Source organism: Ornithorhynchus anatinus, chromosome X1 (assembly GCF_004115215.2).
Source record: "Ornithorhynchus anatinus isolate Pmale09 chromosome X1, mOrnAna1.pri.v4, whole genome shotgun sequence".
In the NCBI taxonomy this organism is placed as follows: Eukaryota; Metazoa; Chordata; class Mammalia; order Monotremata; family Ornithorhynchidae; genus Ornithorhynchus; species Ornithorhynchus anatinus.
The window spans coordinates 27398889-27417337 of record NC_041749.1 but is presented as its reverse complement, the minus strand read 5'-3'; the positions used below and the strand labels follow the sequence as shown (position 1 = coordinate 27417337).

Genomic DNA, 18449 nt, shown 5'->3' with positions numbered 1-18449 from the left:
TTGATCCTCCTAAATACAGGATGTCTGGGATTGGACCAAATGTACTGATCGATAGCAACAGGATCCCTTTTTTTAAAAAAAATGGTATTTAAGCACTTACTTTGTTCCAGGAACTGTTCTAAGTGCTTGGGTAGATACAAGGTAATCAGGTTGGACACAGTCCCTGTTCCAAATGGGGCTCACAGTCTTAATCCCTGTTTTACAGGTAAGGTAACTGAGGTGCAGAGAAGTGAAGTGACTTGCCTAAGGTCATAAAGCAGACAGTTGGCACAGCCGGGATTAGAACCCAGGTCCTTTTGTCTCCTAGGCCGGTGCTGTATCCACTAGGCCACACTGTTCCGCTAGGTTGGAAACTTGGTTTGGACAGGGAGCGTGTTTGCTAATTCCATTTTACTCTTCCAAGCCCTTATATTTAGTACAGTACTTGGACTATAATAATAATTATGGTATTCGTTAAGTGCTTACTTTGTGCCAAGCGATAAGCACTCAATAAATACCACTGATTGATTGTGGACTTCTCAGATTCTGTCCAGAGGGGATCCAAATTTTTCTCTGGATCCCAGTAACCTTTTCCGGCCCAGACTGGTTGGAGGGAGTCAGTCTGCTGGCCAAAGTGGGGAAGCGGCAGCTCTGCTGTATTGCTCTCCTGCTTCCCAGCTGCCGGTCAGCTGCAGTGTCCACAGACAATTTCATATTAGTCCAGGAGATTGTCATGCCTGCAAAAGTCTTCCTGTCTGATTCTGAATATTAAGATTTAAAATGGTCCTCAGACAATCCTTGTCCAAAAGTCAAGAATAGAGTTGATACAGGGTTCGGTTCTGTGAAACACTGCCCACGGTGGTTCATTCTTGTGGCCTTCGATTAAGTCGCCATCTCTTTGCTGAATAGGTAAGTGTAGTGGGTTTCGTTGGAGCGTTTAGCCACACAATTTAAATGACAGTTAACTCTCAATTAGCTGTGATATAGTGGTATGGAGAGTATGGGTGATTTGTCTGAGGAATCCGTAGAATTTCAGCCTCCACTTAAAATCTTGAGTGGAGATACAAATAGGTGGTGAAATGACTGAGGTAGAAAGAGTACTTGTGCCAAGTAGATGTCTAAATGGGCCCTGAATAATTGACAGCTCAGTGCTGTTTTTAAAGCTGAAAATGAACATCACTTAAGCTCTAGAAGCATTTTCTAGAAGCATCTATTAGAGGTGATGGGAGAAAGAGCAAATCTCTCAAAGTGTATAGATATTCGTTTGGCCAAAAAGGCCACAGCGATACAGTGTACTTCATCGATTTAAATGAGATGGAGTGGAGATGGTCACCAAACACTTTTCTAAGCTCAAAAGTGCAATTTTATTCACTGTCTTCTGTACAATATCGTTTTGTAAGATGAGGTTTCAGAAGACATTAACTAAATTATTGATAGCATTTAATCTGTCATGTCTTTTCTGGTTAATTTCCAAGTTCTTTGTGTTGGCTTATTAAAAGCATTGTGTGCTCTGAGCATCTTTTGCCTGTTTAAATTTGCTCTTGGGGTAAAATTGCTGTATCTTGCTTAAAAGCAAAGTTACCTTGTTGTAAACAAGCTTCTTCCCATCCAACTGCTTTTTCATTTCCAAGCAAAATTTTATTTGCTATTTCTTAATATATTCCAGTGTCACCTTCAATTTGATATTACAGGTTGCTGTGAAATAAGCAGGTTCTTGAAAGGATAGCAGATTCCTTCAGAGTTTAAAATAAGCCCCGAAATTCTGAACAGATATTTGTTTCCAAGCAGTGAAAAAAGCAGAGATATGCACATAGCAGTCTTTGCAACTAGAAATAGCCCTAATCGGTGTTATTTGACATTGCCGCCAGAGACTGATTTCTGATTTCAGCCGAAGCTTGCCTTTGTGAGCCTTTCTCTTAGAAAATGCTGATAACTAAAAATTTTTTAGCATTTTAATTCTTCAGGTGAATTTGGTCAGTATGGGTCACTCTACATTAGCGTCATTCTGTCCCCAGAAAGGGTCTTTGCCATTAGAACTGATAGATGTGTCAGGAAGCATGCAGTTGCTAAATTTTGATAAAGAGGTCACAGAACAATTAAGCTGCTGTACATACAGCACTGGGGGCCTGTCAGGGCCAGATTTAAAAGGCCTTATGGTCAATGCAAATTTGTGATGGATCATCTGTCTTGTTAGAGGCTTCTTCATACACAACCTTCATCTTCAGCAGTTTGGGCTGAATGGCTTCAGCAGTCCAACTGGGCAGGGCAGCTAGTGGACTGACCTCCAACCGGATTTTTCCCTTTTCGATTTGATTTGTGAAAGAGCGTGGCCCAGTGGAAGGAGCGTGGGCCTCAAAGTCAGTGGACTTAGCTGTTGTGTGACCTTGGGCAAGTCACTAAACTTTTCTGTGCCTCTGTTTCCTCGTCTGTAAAATGGGGATGTAAATGTCTGTTCTCCCTCCTACTTAGGCTGTGTGCTTCGTGTGGAAAAGGGACTATGATCTGATTAACTTGTATCTGCCCCAGGCTCAGTGCAGTGCCAGACACGCAGTAATCAATCAGTGGTATTTCATTAGCCCTTACTGTGTACTAAATGCTTGGGAGAGTACAATACAACAGAACCGATAGAACTATTTCCTAAAGCACTTAAATGCTACTCATTTTTAGTATTATTACTGTTAATACTAATGATAATAATAAATTCCCGGCCCTGTGTGCATCATCAGTTCCCATCTGTGATGCCTGATTATGCACCAGACTGCTCCTCTCATGAAACTGATGTCACATGGAGAGAACGGGAGAAAAGCGGTCTGGCAACTGCCAATGTTTTCTGTGGGGTTTTTAAATGCCGTTCGCCCCTAAATCTTTGCATAACTGGGCTCAAAAGAAAAAGCAGAAAGAGGTCTGGCATCGAGAGGAAAATTGTATGTTGTGAAAATGGAGTTGGGAGGAAGAACTGGGGTGGAAACATATTGAAAGGCCCCTTGGTCCTTCAGTTGCTGGCAGTTGACATGAATTTTAAAGTGCAGAACATGGATTGCGTTAACCACTGCTGACAGATGGGAATGGCACATGTCTGTCAGTGGACTCCCCAGACTCTCCAGGGAAAACAAATGCGTTCTAAATTTCAAAGCCAGAGAGAATTTTTAAAATCCAGGATAAACACGTAAATCCATATTATAGAAAGCATGCCTGAACTTTAATCTTGGCGGTACTTGATACTGGAAAGAAAATTAAATGAAAAAATGAATTGAATGTTCAAAAGCATAATTTTAACCCATCTTACACCGAGAGAACAGTTGAACAGTATTCCTATGTGGTACAGTAAGCAAAAAACTCACTTTTAAAATGTTCCTTAATGCTTAGCAAATGATATAGAGAAGAAGCATGGCCTAGTGGTGAGAGTACAGGCCTAGGAGTCAGAGGACCTGCGTTCTGATGTGAGCCCGTTGTTGGGTAGGGATTGTCTCTATCTGTTGCCAAATTGTACTTTCCAAGCACTTAGTACAGTGCTCTGCACACAGTAAGTGCTCAATAAATACGAATGAATGAATGAATGAATGAATGAATGAATCCTAGTTCTGCTACTCGCTTGCAGAGTGACCTTGAGTAAGTCACTTAACTTCTCTGTCCTTCAGTTTCCTCAACTGTAAAATGGGGAGTAGTTCTAGTCTCTCTTGCTTAGACCGATTGCCCCATGTGGGACAGGGACTTTGTCCAAACTGATTAATTTGTATAACTACCCCAGAGGTTAGAACAGTGCTTGGAACATATTAAACACTTAACAAGTACAATAATAATAATTTGAACAGTTGCTTGTACTCTTGTTTTGTGGGTCATTCGTCCACCCTTGTTATATTTTGAGATAATTTTCAGTGTAGTATTTAAACCAGTCATTTAAAAGCAAATTTTCCTCTTTCAGAAATCCAAAATATTGATAATAGTGCTTGATATATAGTAAATGCTCAACTTTCCCCTTCACCTCCCCAACTCCCTCCCACCCCCTCATCCATTGTCTCAAGATCTCCGGCCTGCTTTCGGAATCTACCCCTTCCTTGTGTTCTTCTCCTCTCCTGACCACCACCTCACTCACTCTCTGATGGCTCCTTTCCCTGGGCCCTCAATCAGGTCATTAGTATTCTAGCTAAAACTTCTCAGGACTCCACCATCCAGCTATCGCCCCATCTCCCTCCTCCCATATCTGTCCAGGCTGCATACACCTGTTGCCTCCTCCCTCTCCCTCACCTCCTTCCTTGCCTACCTACAATCTGGCTCGCATCCCCCTTTACTCCACTGAAGCCACTCCCTCCGAAGGTATACATGACTTTTTCTAACTAAATCTAATAGACTCTGCTGCAACCTAACCTTCCTTCACCTCTCAACTGTTTTGGACCCTGGACCACTCCTTCCTCCTCAAAACACTGACCATCCATATTTATTTCAGACACGATCCTCTCTTGGTTCTCCTCTTACTTCTGGCTGATCCTGCTCAGGATCTTCTGCCATCATTGCTTCTGACTCTCATTTCCTAACTTAGGTTGTCCCTCGAGGCCCAGGTTGTGGGTCCCCTGCTTTTTTCAATCTCCCTTTATTTCCTTGAACTCATCCACTTGCACCGCGTCAGTAACTACATCAATGCAGATGAGTCCCAAATCTGCCTCTTTAGCCTTCCCCTCTCTTCTCCTCTTCAATCTTAAATTTCCTCCTGTCTCCAGGGCATCTCGAAATGTATGTCCCCCCGGCACTTTAGGTTCAAATTGGCCAAACCCGAACTTCTCACCTTCCCCCTTCTGGTCCTCTCCTCTGCATAACTTTCCTAACATGTATTGACACCCTCACTACTCTCCTCATCTTGCGATTTTTTTATTGATTCCATGCTCTCTTTTAGGCCCCGTATTCATTCTGTTGTCAAATCCTGTTGATTCTCCACAACTTTTCCAGAACCTGCTCCTTCCTTTCCATCCAGACTGCAACCCCACTGGGCCAGGCACTTGTCATGTCCCAAATAGGCTCCTCTCTTACTTCCCAGCCTCCAGTCTCTCCTCTCTCTAGTACATTCTTCGCTTAGCTGTCGGGATCATTTTTCTAAAACATTCTTCTGCAGATCTTCCCTCTCTTCAGAAGGCTCCAGCGGCTGCATGTTCTTCTCTGCAGAAACTCTTTAAGATGTTAAGGCTTTTAAGATATTCAGTCAGCTCTCTCCTTCCTCCCAAGAAACCCTAATCAAGCTAGCCTACTCCCTTGTACTTGTTCTCATCTCTCCTGCCAACCTCTTGCTGTCACCCTCCGTCTCATTTGGAACTTCTTCCCCCTTCTCATGTGGTGAACCACTGCCCTCCCTGTCTGCAAAGCCCTTTTGAACTCATATATCCTTCAACACCTGGTTTCTCACCATCCCACCCTCACCATCTCTAGTCCCCCCCACCCTCTTACCCACCAACCCTTTGTTCTAATGTTGTCAACAGCTCACTGTGTGTCGGGCACTGTCTAAATGCTGGAATCGTTACAGAAAAACAGGTTAGACACAGTCCCGGTTCCACCGAGTTCCTCTGGCTCCCAGGCCCATGCTTTACCCACTAGACCACGCTGCTTCTCAGCACTTCTGCATCACCTAAGCACCCAGCCGCTCCGACCCCCCCTTTGGCCATTATGTGCCCATATTTCTACAACCTGGCTTCTTATCTGTAATTCATTTGAATTTCTGTCTCTCCTGCTAGATTGCAGGACTCCTTGCGGCTTGTCTGCTGTGTGACCTTGGGCAAGTCACTTAACCTCCCTGGCCTCAGTTACCTCATCTGTAAAAATAGGGATTAAAAAACGTGAGCCCTACATGGGACAATCTGATGACCCTGTATCTACCCCAGCGCTTAGAACAGTGCTTGGCACATAGTAAGCGCTTAACAAAGACCATAATTATTATTATTGCAACTCGTGGAGAGCAGAGATCATGTCTTCTAATTCAGGTACTCTCCCAAGTTCTTAGTACAGGGCCCAACACACGCTACTGATTAATTGACGTTAAGAGTGGATTTTAGAACCGTTAGGCAACTAATACCGACCTCCTTTTATATTTCACATTGTTAAAACCCAAGGAGTTCTTAAAAAAACATAAAAGGTCCATGTTGCTCTTGCTTTTTCCTGCTTTCCTCTAAACCAAAATAAGTGGATAGTCTCCAAGGTAAGACAGATCTAATGTAGCCCCCAGGTGTTAATTAACCAAGCCTCTCATATCTTAATTTTATCCCTTGATGCTTTATTTTTGGAAAGTTAAATGAGTGTCGCATCTGGGCTTTGGACCCAGAGGAAATTCAGCTTCACTGGCTGCGCTAACAGTAGTCACATGTGTTGAATGTATGTGGGCCTGTCTTCCTCTCTGACACTCAGCAGTTTAGATTAAATCAACTCTGATCTCTAACAACGCATTTTGCCTCTGGGCAAAAGCATGCGAATGAATGACAGGTAAACTGGTCTTTGGGGTTAGAAGCTTTTCGGAACTCTGCAAATCCTTGCCTCCACTTTAGTGAAGTTTTCTCTCTCGGAATATTTTATTCAAAGCTGATTTGATGAATAAACGTAGTCTGTAAAATGGGGATAAACTGTGAGCCTCATGTGGGACAACCTGATTACCCTGTATCTACCCCAGCGCTTAGAACAGTGCTGTGCACATAGTAAGCGCTTAACAAATACCAGCATCATTATTATTATTAGTAGGATACGTGACCAAATTTGGGTATTGCATATATAGGTTACAGGGAAGATGAAACAGAAAAGCACCAAAATTTCTTGGGTTTTGGAGTGAGCAAAAGAAAGGAAAAGATAAGCTTCCTGCTGAGAAAATTTAAATAAGGTTGGTACTAAATGTTGTGGACAGGGAATACTGTCTACCCACTCTATTATTATTGTACTCTCCCCAGCGCTTAGTGCAGGGCTCTGCACACAGTCAGTGCGCAATAAATAGAACATACAGTTGATTGAACACACAGTTACAGAGGTTTGTGACATTTTTTTCTCTCCAACTGGTTTTCCTCTTCCCACTTTCCAAATTTGAGGCATATGAGGTACACTAATTTGAAAGATCTTTCTTGCCCTGCATCTCCTGTTCCTCACCTTCTTCTCCTGGCCACTTTGCCTCCAAAGGCCCACTGTAACAGGACCTCACAACTCAAACTTTTTCTTCCCACCTTTTTTCCTATCCTCTGTGCAAACCTGCTTCTTATCAAAGGAAGTGTCGGGCATATATGAGCATCAGAGGTAGGGAATAGAAGAATAATTTGTGTGCTACATATATAAATAAGAATATATGTCCATAATGTAAACCTTTCACACTGAATCATCTTTTTTAAGAAATGTGTTTTCTGGTTTATTGGTTCATTAAATCATCATTAAAAATTGAGTATCTGCTTTGTGCAAGGCATTCTACGCTTTGGATGTACCCTAAAAGTAAAAGATAGAATCCCTTGATCTTAAGGAGTTTAGAGTCTAATTCAGAGGCTGTTGTGTTTTATGGGAAATACCTCATCTACCTGAGGCAGCAGTTTTCAACATTTCAAAACGAGATGATTAGGATATACTCCTCGAGAGGAAAAATGTGACATGTAAAAATACCAAAACACCATTGCTATTAAAGCCAGGCCTTTCTCCTAAATAATATAATGTGTCATATTAGGCCATTAGACTTGTAAACTCTTTGAAAGGAGGGGCAGTGTCATTTGCTTCTATTTTTCTCTCCCGAGTACTTCCTGTAGTACTGAGGCACACACTAAGCCGTGAGTAAATACCTTTGGTTAACTGATATCTGTCTTTATATACTAGAAAAAAATATACTTTGTCCTGAGAATAGCCCTCTGCAGTTAAAGACAACCTCCCTGCAGTGGTGTTCCAAGAACCTTTAAATCTTGTCTTTGAATTTAAAAAAAACAAAAACAAAAAACTGGGCAGTTCTGAAAGTGTGGCCAAGATTTTTGAGAGCAGGGGTTGGCTTGAATTTTATAAATGAGCTATTTCTGTATTCCTACTACTTGAATGAAATGACCAGGTGACAAGGGAAAAAAGGCTGAAGATGGGATTCTTATCATCTTACATTTATGTGGCCCATGTTGTAAATTCCTAATTATTCATGCTGTTTCTCTGTGTTGTGAACTATCTGTGTTGTTCTTGCTCTGAGGGGTGAGGGTGCAGTACCAGGCCCAGTGGCCTGCCTAAGCCAAGTAACCTCCAGCTTTTCCCTTGGAGGCATTTCTTTGCTTGCCATGGTCTTCAAGTTTTCCAGTTTACAGGAGCCTGGAAATTGAGAGTTGACTGTTTGAGAAGTAGCGTGGCCTAGTAAAAAAGCATGGACCTAGGAGTTAGGGGACCTGGTTTCTAATCCCAGCCCTGGCTTTTGCCTGCCGTGTGACTTTGAGCAAGTTACTTTATCCCTCTGTGCCTCATTTTCGTCATCTATGAAATGGGGAAATACTTGTTCCCTTATCCCATTCATACTGTCTGACCCGGTTACTTTGGGTCAGCCCTAGTACTGAGTACAGTGTTTGGCACATATTAAGTGCTTAACAGATATCACAGTTATTAGGTTTTGGGCAGGGGGGTTTGGTATTGAGACTAATCTAGGTAAAGTATGTCCCAAACGCATCCTCACCAACTCTTGTTTCTCCCCTTTCTCAACAGAGATTGCCTAGACAAATTGAAGAACGGAATGAACGATTAAAAGAGGAGATGTTAGGTAAGTGCACTTCAGCCACATGAAATGATTCGTTTCACTGGTCCTCTAGATTGTAAGCCTACTGTGGGCAGAGAATGTGTTTGTTACATTGCTACAGTGTACTCTCCCAAGCACTTAGTACAGTGCTCTGCGAAGAAGCGCTCAATACTGTTACCCACCTGACTGACCAGTCCAAAAGGAAGAGCTGGAAGTACCAGTTGGTATTCAAAGGCTACGAGGAACTGGCCAGGACAGAACAGGCCCAGTCTCCATTTCTTCAGCCATCCTCAAGGGAAAAGGGCTAATACTTCTAGGTGTAGCTCAGGTGGAAGTAAATACTTCTTTGTTTTTGCTGGATGCATTTTCTTTCATCCACTGCTTTTTCAGTTCACCTCCCAGCCTGCAGTGACCTTCTTTTAAACCTCCTTGGAGCAGTGCTCAGATACTTCAGAAATACGCACTTCACCTAGTAGATAAAAGCGTTTAAATCTTAAGTTTTTTGGGGGCAGGTTCCTCCCACACAGGGCAGGTAGATTTGTCTTGCTTTCAGTCTAGCCAAAATTATGGCAACCTGATTAATGGGTTATATTAGGGAGGTGGCTTTGTGGATTCTAGACATAGGCTGTAGACTAGATAAATCAGACTGAAGATGCCTCTATACCATTAGCTCCTTTTGAGCAGGAGATGTGTCTTGTCTGAGTTGTCTCCTACCCACAGCAGGCAACTCCATGGACACATCTCTTCCAGAACACCCCACTCTCCATCTACAGTCGTTCTGGTAGTGTATCCATAGAGTTTTCTTGGTAAAAATACAGAAGTGGTTTACAGTTGCCTTCTTCCGTGCAGTAAACTTGAGTCTCCGCCCTCGACTCGCTCCCCTGCCACTGCTACCCAGCACAGCTGAGTTTTGACTTGGAGCACATTGCCTTCCAGTGGCTAGCCACTGCCCAAGCTAGAAATGGAATAAATGGCTAGGCCTCTGCTTGACTCTGCCTCCCATAGCCGAGACTGGTAGAGGACTGGAAACTCTCCCGATACGATCCTGAGAAGCGGGGAATGTGTCTGCCAACTCTGTTATCATAAATGCCAGTAGGCAAAAGCAAGCAGATTTCACTATACTTGCTATATCACTGAAGCCTTCCAGGAGAAAAGTCCTAGACAAGAGCAGCTTGGAGAATGAGTATGAAGTACAGTGCTCTGCCCACAAATATCATTGATTGATTACTTTGTTGTAATCAATTTGTTCTACAGTTTGTTGGAGGCAATTTGTTGTAAGGCAGTTGGTGTCTGACTTTAGTTAAATATAGTCAGATAGATGAAAAAATATGGTCTCAACTGTGCAATGTAGCTCAATCCCCTAGGTTTGAAGAGCATAGTTTATTTAATACGTAGCTGGAAACGGTATGAGATGGCTTTTATCCTTTTTTCTAAAATGGGTTCAGGGCATTTGACATTATCTTCTGGTATATCAGAACAGGGTTGCGATCATTGAAGGACCCATATCTTAGTGAAAATGCTCACAACCTGGAATCCAGACTGAGCTGCTGTTCATTGAGCCAGGATTTCCTGAGGAACTGAACAAACTGTGTTCTGAGAGGAACTTGTTCCTTTTTTCTGTACAGACATGGTCGACTTGGAGGAGAAGTTTATCATTTCCCTCTTTCCAGGGGTGTTTTCAGGCATTTTTTAACATTGCAATGAGCTATCCGTCCTTTAGACCGTAAGCTCACTGTGGGCATGGAACGTGGTTACCGACTCTGTCGTATTGTTCTCTCCCAAGCACTTAATACAGTGCTCAATAAGTGCCCAATAAATAGCACTGACTGATGACAAACAAAATTGCACTGACTTCTTGTTAGCACCAGGAAGTATCAAAATCTCCCATTGTCCTTGGCATTAGGAACTTTGGAGAAAAAGAAAAATTCCAGCCATAGGGACTTGGCCTGTCCATTCTGCCCATGGCATGCATTTCTCACATGGCACTGATACTCTGAGTTGCTCCTGTTTGGGACTTATCTCTTCGAAGGCCTAAGTGGTGTAGAAAGTACAGTGATGTGATGTCTGCCCGCTGCTGCCTATTGGCATTTTCAGCAAGCAGACTTTTTAAAAAAAAAATAAAACAATGAATCATTCCAAACAGTAGTTAAGATAAACCACTTTAAGCAGACTCTTCTGATCCCCCGCCCCCCCATCTTATTACTGTTCTTCCTCCATTTGAAAGATGGAAAGGCCAAAGAATCTCTACTTTGAGATTCTTGGAGACAGGGCCATCCAATAAGTTTAAAATCTCTTCTTCACCAAGTATTTGGAATCCGTAACCCAGCCAGTAGTGTGAGTGTGTTCACAGGCAGTCCTGTGGCATTGAAGGTAAGCTTTTAAACCCTGCTACTGTGTGTCATGAGACTGGGTAAAGTGTTGAGATTATTTAGCAAGCCAATGAGTTTTAATTCTGAATTCTTTCCTCTGGCCAAGATTTAGACTTCCACTTCCACTTAGATTTCCAATTACACTTCCTGGTGTAATTGCTTTCCAGGTTGCTAGAAATGAAATAATTTACCCCATGGGAAATAAATCCTAAAGGAAATGATAAATGTCTTTTCCTGCCTTCACTGTCCCATTCCTGATCTGGCACATTACGAATACCATCCATTAGGGCAGAAAATGTTTCCCGGGGCAACTGTCAATCATGATATCCGTTGACCTCAAAACAAAATAAGCCATTATGACCGCTTCCTCTTTGGGAAAAGGAATGCTGCCTGTAACTGACTTCTCACTTAATGCTTAACTCTGTGAATCCATTAGCTAAGCTAGTAGGGCTCAAGGGACTAGAAGGTACTGTAACCTTCCCTAAATCTGAGAAGAGAGAGAATATGAGAAATAGCCCTATTCCTCCTCTTCTTGTTGCCTCAGTTAACAGATATTCAGAGTGTCTGGTGTTCCAGATGGAGTTCTGTTGCCGTACATAAACGGAGATCCCCTGAGGACCATAGAAGACAGAGCCTTGTAACAATAATAATAATGATAATAGTATTTGTTAAGCTCTTATTATGTGCCAGGCATTGTTCTAAGGGCTGGGGTAGGTACAAGATAATCGGGTTGGCCACAGTCCCTGCCCACGTAGGGTTCACAGTCTTCATCCCCATTTTACAGATGAAGGAAGCGAGGCACAGAGAAGTTAAGTGACTTGCCCATGGTCACACAGCAGACAAGTGGCAGAGTTGGGATTAAAACCCATGACCTTCTGACTCCCAGGCTCGTGCTCTGTTAGGCCTTGCTATCTCTTTTCCTTTCAGCTCTCTCAGTGCTATAGAATGCTGGCGAGGACAGTGCATATGCACCTCTTTTCCAAAGGAAATGATCTCTCTGGTTTGTGCCTGCCTTTTAAGAGCAATGAGAGGGAAGGCAAGCGAAGAATCAGCAAACAAGAGGAGAATCAGGTAGAATGAAGGTTGAATTTCTCATTGCCTCCATATCAATGCCTTCATTGCCTTCACGTAGTGTAAGTGTGTGAAGCAGAAGGAAAACTCACATCCCCTACTTCGTGGCAGAAAGAGATTTTTGTGAGGGTGCTGAGACTTGTAAAAAAGGGAATTGAGGGCTACAAAAACCACAGGAGCATCAGGTGCCAATATGGCTACAAGTTTTCTTTCTACTTGGTCAGAAAAGGAGCTGTCATAGCTGATTATTCGTGGCTTTGCTAATGCCTGAGAAATGTAGCACACTAGGGCATATGGTGATCAACTGGATTCCAGGCTAAAGTATTGGTAGTGTTGGCAGTCCTCCAATTTGTAAGCTCCCTGTAGGCAGGGAAAGTGTCTCCCAACTCTTGTATCATACTTTCCCAATTGCGTAGTACGGTGCTCTGTACACAGAAAGCACCCAATAAATACTATTGATTGACTGATCGATTAGCATTGATAGCAGCACTAGCCCTTTGAAACCAGTCTGGCACTACAAAGATTAGCGGATCTCAAATCACTTCCATGGAGATGCATCATTTATGCTGCTCTCCTTTTGAAGTAGAGGGGCCTGGGGCCCTGGGGAGGGTAGAATAAATAATAATAATGATGATGGCATTTGTTAAGTACTTACTATGTGCCAAGCACTCGTCTAAGTTCTGGGATAGATACAAGGTTATCAGGTTGTCCCACAGTCTTGATTCCCATTTTACAGATGAGGTAACAGGCACAGAGAACTTAAGTGACTTGTCCAAAGTCACACAGCTGACAAGTGGCAGAGTCGGGCTTAGAATCCACGACCTCTGACTCCCAGGCCCGGGCTCTTTCCACTAAGCCACGCTGTAGGATGGTTTCGTGAAAAGAACAAGGGTCTGGGTGTCAGAAAAGACCAGGTTCTAAGTAGTCCCAGCTCTGCCACTTGCCTGCTTTGTGACCTTGGCGAAATCACTAGACTTGAGAAGCAACATGGCCTCGTGGAGAGAGCGTCGGCCTGGGAGTTAAAAGGACCTGGATTCTGACCCCGGCCCTGCCCCTTATCTGCTGTGTGACATGGGGCAAGTCACTTAACTTCTCCATAAAATGGGGATTAAGATGGTGAGTCCAATGTGGGATAGGGACTGTATCCAATCTGATGAGTTTGTTTCAACCCTAGCTAGTACAGTGCCTGGCACATCGTAAGTGCTTAACAAATACCACAATCATCATTATTATTATTATTATTATTATTGTTATTCTCTGTTTCCTCATCTGTAAAATGGGTAAAATGGGATAAAATAACTTGTTCTCCCTTTTGGATCGCGGATCCCATGTGAGATAGCGACTGTGTCCAGACCTACTTAGCTACCCCGGCACTTAATCAGCAGGTACAGGTAACAATGTTATTGTTATTTTTATAAGCCCCACAAGAGTGATCATGCCCTTTAGGTATCATTTAGAAATGACCTGGCACATAAGTCGTTGGGTTCACCGTAGCAGTTCGCCCACTGGCAGTTGCATAATTTCCGCAGGCACCTTTCATTCTAAACATAGAATTTACGCCTGCAGTACCTAATGGCAGACACGAGCGTGCCCGTTCTGCATTCCTGTAGATTGTAAGTGCCCTGTGGCCAGGGCTTGGGTCTCCCAACTCTATTGTACTTTCCCAAGTGCTTAACCCAGAGCTCTGCACACAGTAAGCATTCAAAAAATACCACATTGTTTGATTGCAGAGGCCAGACAACACAGACCAGTTCCCTGGTTCATGAGGAAAATTTCATTCTTCTGTCCAAGGGTGAATATTTGCCAGTGGAATTTGTAGATATAGCCTTATTCCTGGATTTTCCTCCTTCCCCCAGTCTCCAGTCATTAGCCCCCACACCACGACTCTGCTTGGTGAGGCAAATGTAGGGCTCAAATGAGTGCGTGCATCATACTTCCTCTTTAGAACAACTCTGAAAACCGAGGCATCGGTCTCCTCTCTCCTCCCATAGCTAATTAAAGATTTGGAGTAGGAATGACCTTCACTCCTCCAACCCCCGGCCATTACTTGATTGCCATTTGCTCGCAGGTAATCAAGGGCTGCCTGCCTGGCCGGCCCAGGAGCAGTAGGGCAGTGTCAGGGTGTAATTCTCAGTTGTTCAGCCTTAATAATCAGAGGGGAAGTTGAGCCCCAAAATAGACAAAAAACCGATGATCTAAAGGTGATGAAAGCAAATGTTCATTTTCTTCAGGTTCAGATGAATCTGGCTACATGCAGCTGCCACATTAAATTGTTATTCTATCAAATGTAATAATGAATGATCCCATCAAAAGATTGTAGGTTCCTCTAGTCATCTGGAACACCCTCGAGCAGGGATCGTGTCTACTAATTCTGTTGTAGTCTCCCAAGTGCGCTGCATATAGGGATTCGATGAATACTTGTGGTTGACTTAAAAGATAGAGGGATGGCAGTGCAAATGCTTTTGGTAGCCCGAAGAGGCTAGCAGGCACATATTCTAAAATGGGTGTCCTAAAATCCCGAAACTGGTTGGCTGCACAGACTACTGTCTGCCTCAGGACTGAGCCAAAAATGATAACTGCTTTGTTCAAAGCTTATGCAGTCTCAAAAAGATAGGAGTCCATGGAAATGTCTGGAGAGAGAGAGTTATCCCCATGGGTTAGGCTACAGATAAAATTGTGGATGCCGAATTGATTGTTGCCCAGATTGGGGCACAGGTGAAGGGAGAAATGTAGAACATGACAGCCAGATTAAAAAGCCTGACAAATTGATGTGCCTGGAAAGTGATCCTCCTACCCTGGCTGAAGGGAGAACACAAAAATTTCTGTCTGTGAATGCACAAATGTGCATTATTTTTGCCGAATCGTTCTCTGAAGCACGGCCTGCCCCTGTTAAAGATAAAAGCAACTGGCCACCTTCTCGAACTTGGTGGTGGTTTAGATCAATCCCAAGTGTTGGAGAAGCGTAGAGTGCCAGGGGCTGATGTCACCTGTCATCTCCTTAAGCTGGTAGAAACTACCAGTCGCTGGCCAAGCAGCTGATCTGGTGGGGAGCAGGATGTGGAATGGAAGGAATAAGAAAATAGCTCCAGGTAGGGACCCTACGTGGTTGGAGCAACAAGGCAGAACCCCATCTGCCCTGAGAGTGGTCCTCCCTCCAGTCAAGCCAGCCAAAATTACTGCCTGAGAAGAACAGCGCCAGAAATGCCAAATTTCTCTATAGTTTGTCTCCGACCTTCTCTCATCATGCTTTGAACCATTTTCTGCTGGGTGAAATGTAGGTTCTTTTTTTCTCTTCCCCTCAGGGCAGCTGGATATGCCTAATGGAAAATGCCCAGTAGATACGTTGAAGGGTCTTATATCTGACCAGCCGTTGAACTGGTTTGGCATGGAAGTGTCGGGTCCCAGAGAATGAAGGGTTTTATTCAACACTGGGATTTTCTTCTCTCAGCTCCTCCTTGTCAGCAGAATTCCCACAGACTAACCACCCTGCTGTAGTCACGGGGGGGGGGGGGGGGGGGTTCCTGCCAGGAGAAATGATTTCCATGAGTAACTAGCCACCTGCTCTCAATCCAGGTTTCTAGAGTACTGTAGTCTTCCCTAGCATTTTTTCATAGTTGTATACTGCTGCTTTGTGTTTCCTCGAGAAGCGTGTTGACCGGCTGCCTGTCTGGAAGCTTAGTATCCAGTGGGATTTCAGGAGTGGTTGTAGTGCTGCTTTCCATTGAAGGGGAGGTTCTAAATAGAAGAGGAAAGCGGGGCCCATCTTTGCAAACAGTTTTAGGACAATAATGATAGTACTGAGCCTGGGATAAGCACGGCATAATCAGATTGGATTCAGTCCCTGTCCCACACGGGGATCTCAGTCCAAGATGATGCCCCGCAGGGAAGATACCTTTGTTCTTTAGAGGCTGGAGGAGTTTGCAAAATAGCATCCCGGCATTAGTTGATTGATATTACCCCCGGAGAAAGGTGGAGAAGGGCCAAAACTCTGGTCCGATCAATCAGTGGTATTTATTGAGCACTTATTGTGTGCAGAGCACTGTAGTAAGCGCTTGGGAGAGTACAGTACAACAGAGTTTGCAGACACGTTCTGTGCCTATACTGAGCTTACAGTCTAGAGGACCACAAAGAGGTGGAGCAGCACGTGTTCCCTGCAGTCATTTCCTGGCCAGGAAAGACAGCCAGGAGACAGAGGAAGAAGCCAACCGAGGCCGCAACCTCTACCCGGGTTAAAGTTAAAATGGTTTTGTGTCGGCCTGCCCGCTCATACTCTTCTTACTTGAATTCTTCCTCTTGCATTGCAGGTAAACTCAAAGATCTTGGGAACCTGGTTCTCCGACCCTTTGGACTGTCCACTGAAAATTTCCAGGTCAAACAGGATTCTTCTACCGGCTCCTACTCCATCAATTTTGTTCAAAATCCAAACAATAACAACAGATAACATGAGCGATCAAGTCTAGTTTGGAAATGGTGTGCCTGCTGCTACCAAGGAAGAGGCTCCATCGACATTTAATTTGTGAAAAGGCATCTTATCTAAAAGAAAAATTCTTCAGGGAGTCCAGTGCTTGTGTTATCGGGGTGATAGAATTACTTCTGTGATCAGCCCTATTTTGATTTCCCTCTTGTATAGGTAACTGGGGATACTTTGTGAGAAGAGGGGTTTGTTTGAGAGGCTCTTCTTAATCCTTTGTTCTCTTTCGTGAGGAAGTCTGCTGGGCAGGGCTGATCATTCTCAGCAGCACAAGCCACAAACCTCCCACAGCAATCGCACTGGTATTCAAAGCCCAGCGAAATCTCCTCTGAATTTAGCAAAGCCACTATGGAAAGGGCTCTGTCTCCATGCAACCTAGAATGGGATTGGCTCTCGCATCCTGGCTCCTTCCTCCCTCTTCACTCCACTCCCTCTCCACAACCATACACTGCCAAACAAGTAGTTGTAATAAAGGCTTTCTGTGATTTGCGTGGGCTGGGTTGCAAGTTTTTTGTTTTGTGTGTCCACTGAAGTTGAGGCAGGCTTTCCACTGGTCTTGTGATTAGCATTGTTTTTCGTCAGGTCACTTCTAAGTGAAGTTATCACCCACCTGCTAAGAATTATAATCTTCCTATATAGGTGTTCAGAAAAAGGCAGTTTCTCATTGTCCCAGTGCCTGAGCTCTGAATTCAAGAAGCAAATGTTGAAGGTGGAAGCTACAAAATACGCTGCCTTGGTTATATATTTGTGTTGCCTTGTGTTTCACCAAATTCTAAGTATTGCTTTAAGTAATTCGGTAGCTCCGGAGGACTCAAAAAATATTAAGTAGCTTTATGTTATCAGATAATGAGATGTGACTGAGCACAATTCTCAATGCCTTTAGACTGCACTAAGCCTACAAGGGGAAGCTTAAACAGCTCCTTTCGAGTTGAGTGTTTGTGTAATGTGAATGTTTAAGTGGTAAAGCATGTCACTAACATCTGCAACCTGTAACTGGTTCTGGTTTTCATCTGCAGTTCAATGTTGCAGAGCTAGTTGTCTTATTAATTCCATCGTAGAAATTAACTCTATGTATGGTGGATGATAAATTTGTGTTAAACTATGCAGACTATGTGTGTACAAATAATAAGACTGAATATGCAATGAGAGTACTTGCAGGATGGTGTTCATCATTTTATGTGTGCTGAGACTTCTTTATGATTCAGGAAATGCAGCTGAATAATACCCATGTCAAGGTACAGTTAATTGTTTGTTTCGTTCGTTTGCGTTATGGTATTCGTTCAGGGCTCACTATGTGCCAAGCCACATTCTAAGCCCTGGGATAGATAAAAGTTAAAGGCCACAGTTCCTGACCCACATGGGCCTTACAGAGAGAAGGATTGAATCCCCATTTTACAGTTGAGGAAACTGAGGCCCAGGGGAAGTAAGTGACTTGCCCAAGATCACACAGCTAGCAATTGGCAGAGCTGACATTAGAACCCAGATCTTCTGACTCCCAGGTCTGTGCCCTTTCCACTAGGCCATGCTGCTTCTCTTACAAGCAAGGATGAATTTTCCAAGGGACAGCGTATTGCATAAGGCAAGAATTAATCAAACATTTTTAACTGTGAGCCAGCCTGAGGTTGGGTTACAAAATCTTCTTGGAGATTTGGGTACGTCTTCCATGTGGGAAACAAAATTTTAAGATGGGAGTGAAGAGGAAGATTTGCTTCCCTGGAAGTTTGACACCACGTTGAGAGAGAGTGAAGGAATTAAAAGCTGTCATTAATGATCACTGGTATTTTGAGTGCTAACTGTGTGCTGAGCACTGTACCGGGTGCTTGGGAGAGAACAATACAGTAGAATTAGGCACGTTTTCCTGCTC

General features: G+C 43.6%; 1 protein-coding gene across 1 annotated transcript in view; it reads left to right on the top strand.

The window, feature by feature from the left end:
* TTC1 (tetratricopeptide repeat domain 1) overlaps positions 1-17825 on the top strand; it is a 43726-nt gene extending 25901 nt beyond the window's left edge. The window contains exons 7-8 of the mRNA XM_001506236.5: positions 8644-8698; positions 16419-17825. Coding sequence (XP_001506286.1) covers positions 8644-8698; positions 16419-16555 — 192 coding nt within the window. The 3' untranslated portion in view covers positions 16556-17825. The remainder of the gene's footprint in view (positions 1-8643; positions 8699-16418) is intronic.
* Positions 17826-18449: the final 624 nt, after the last annotated feature.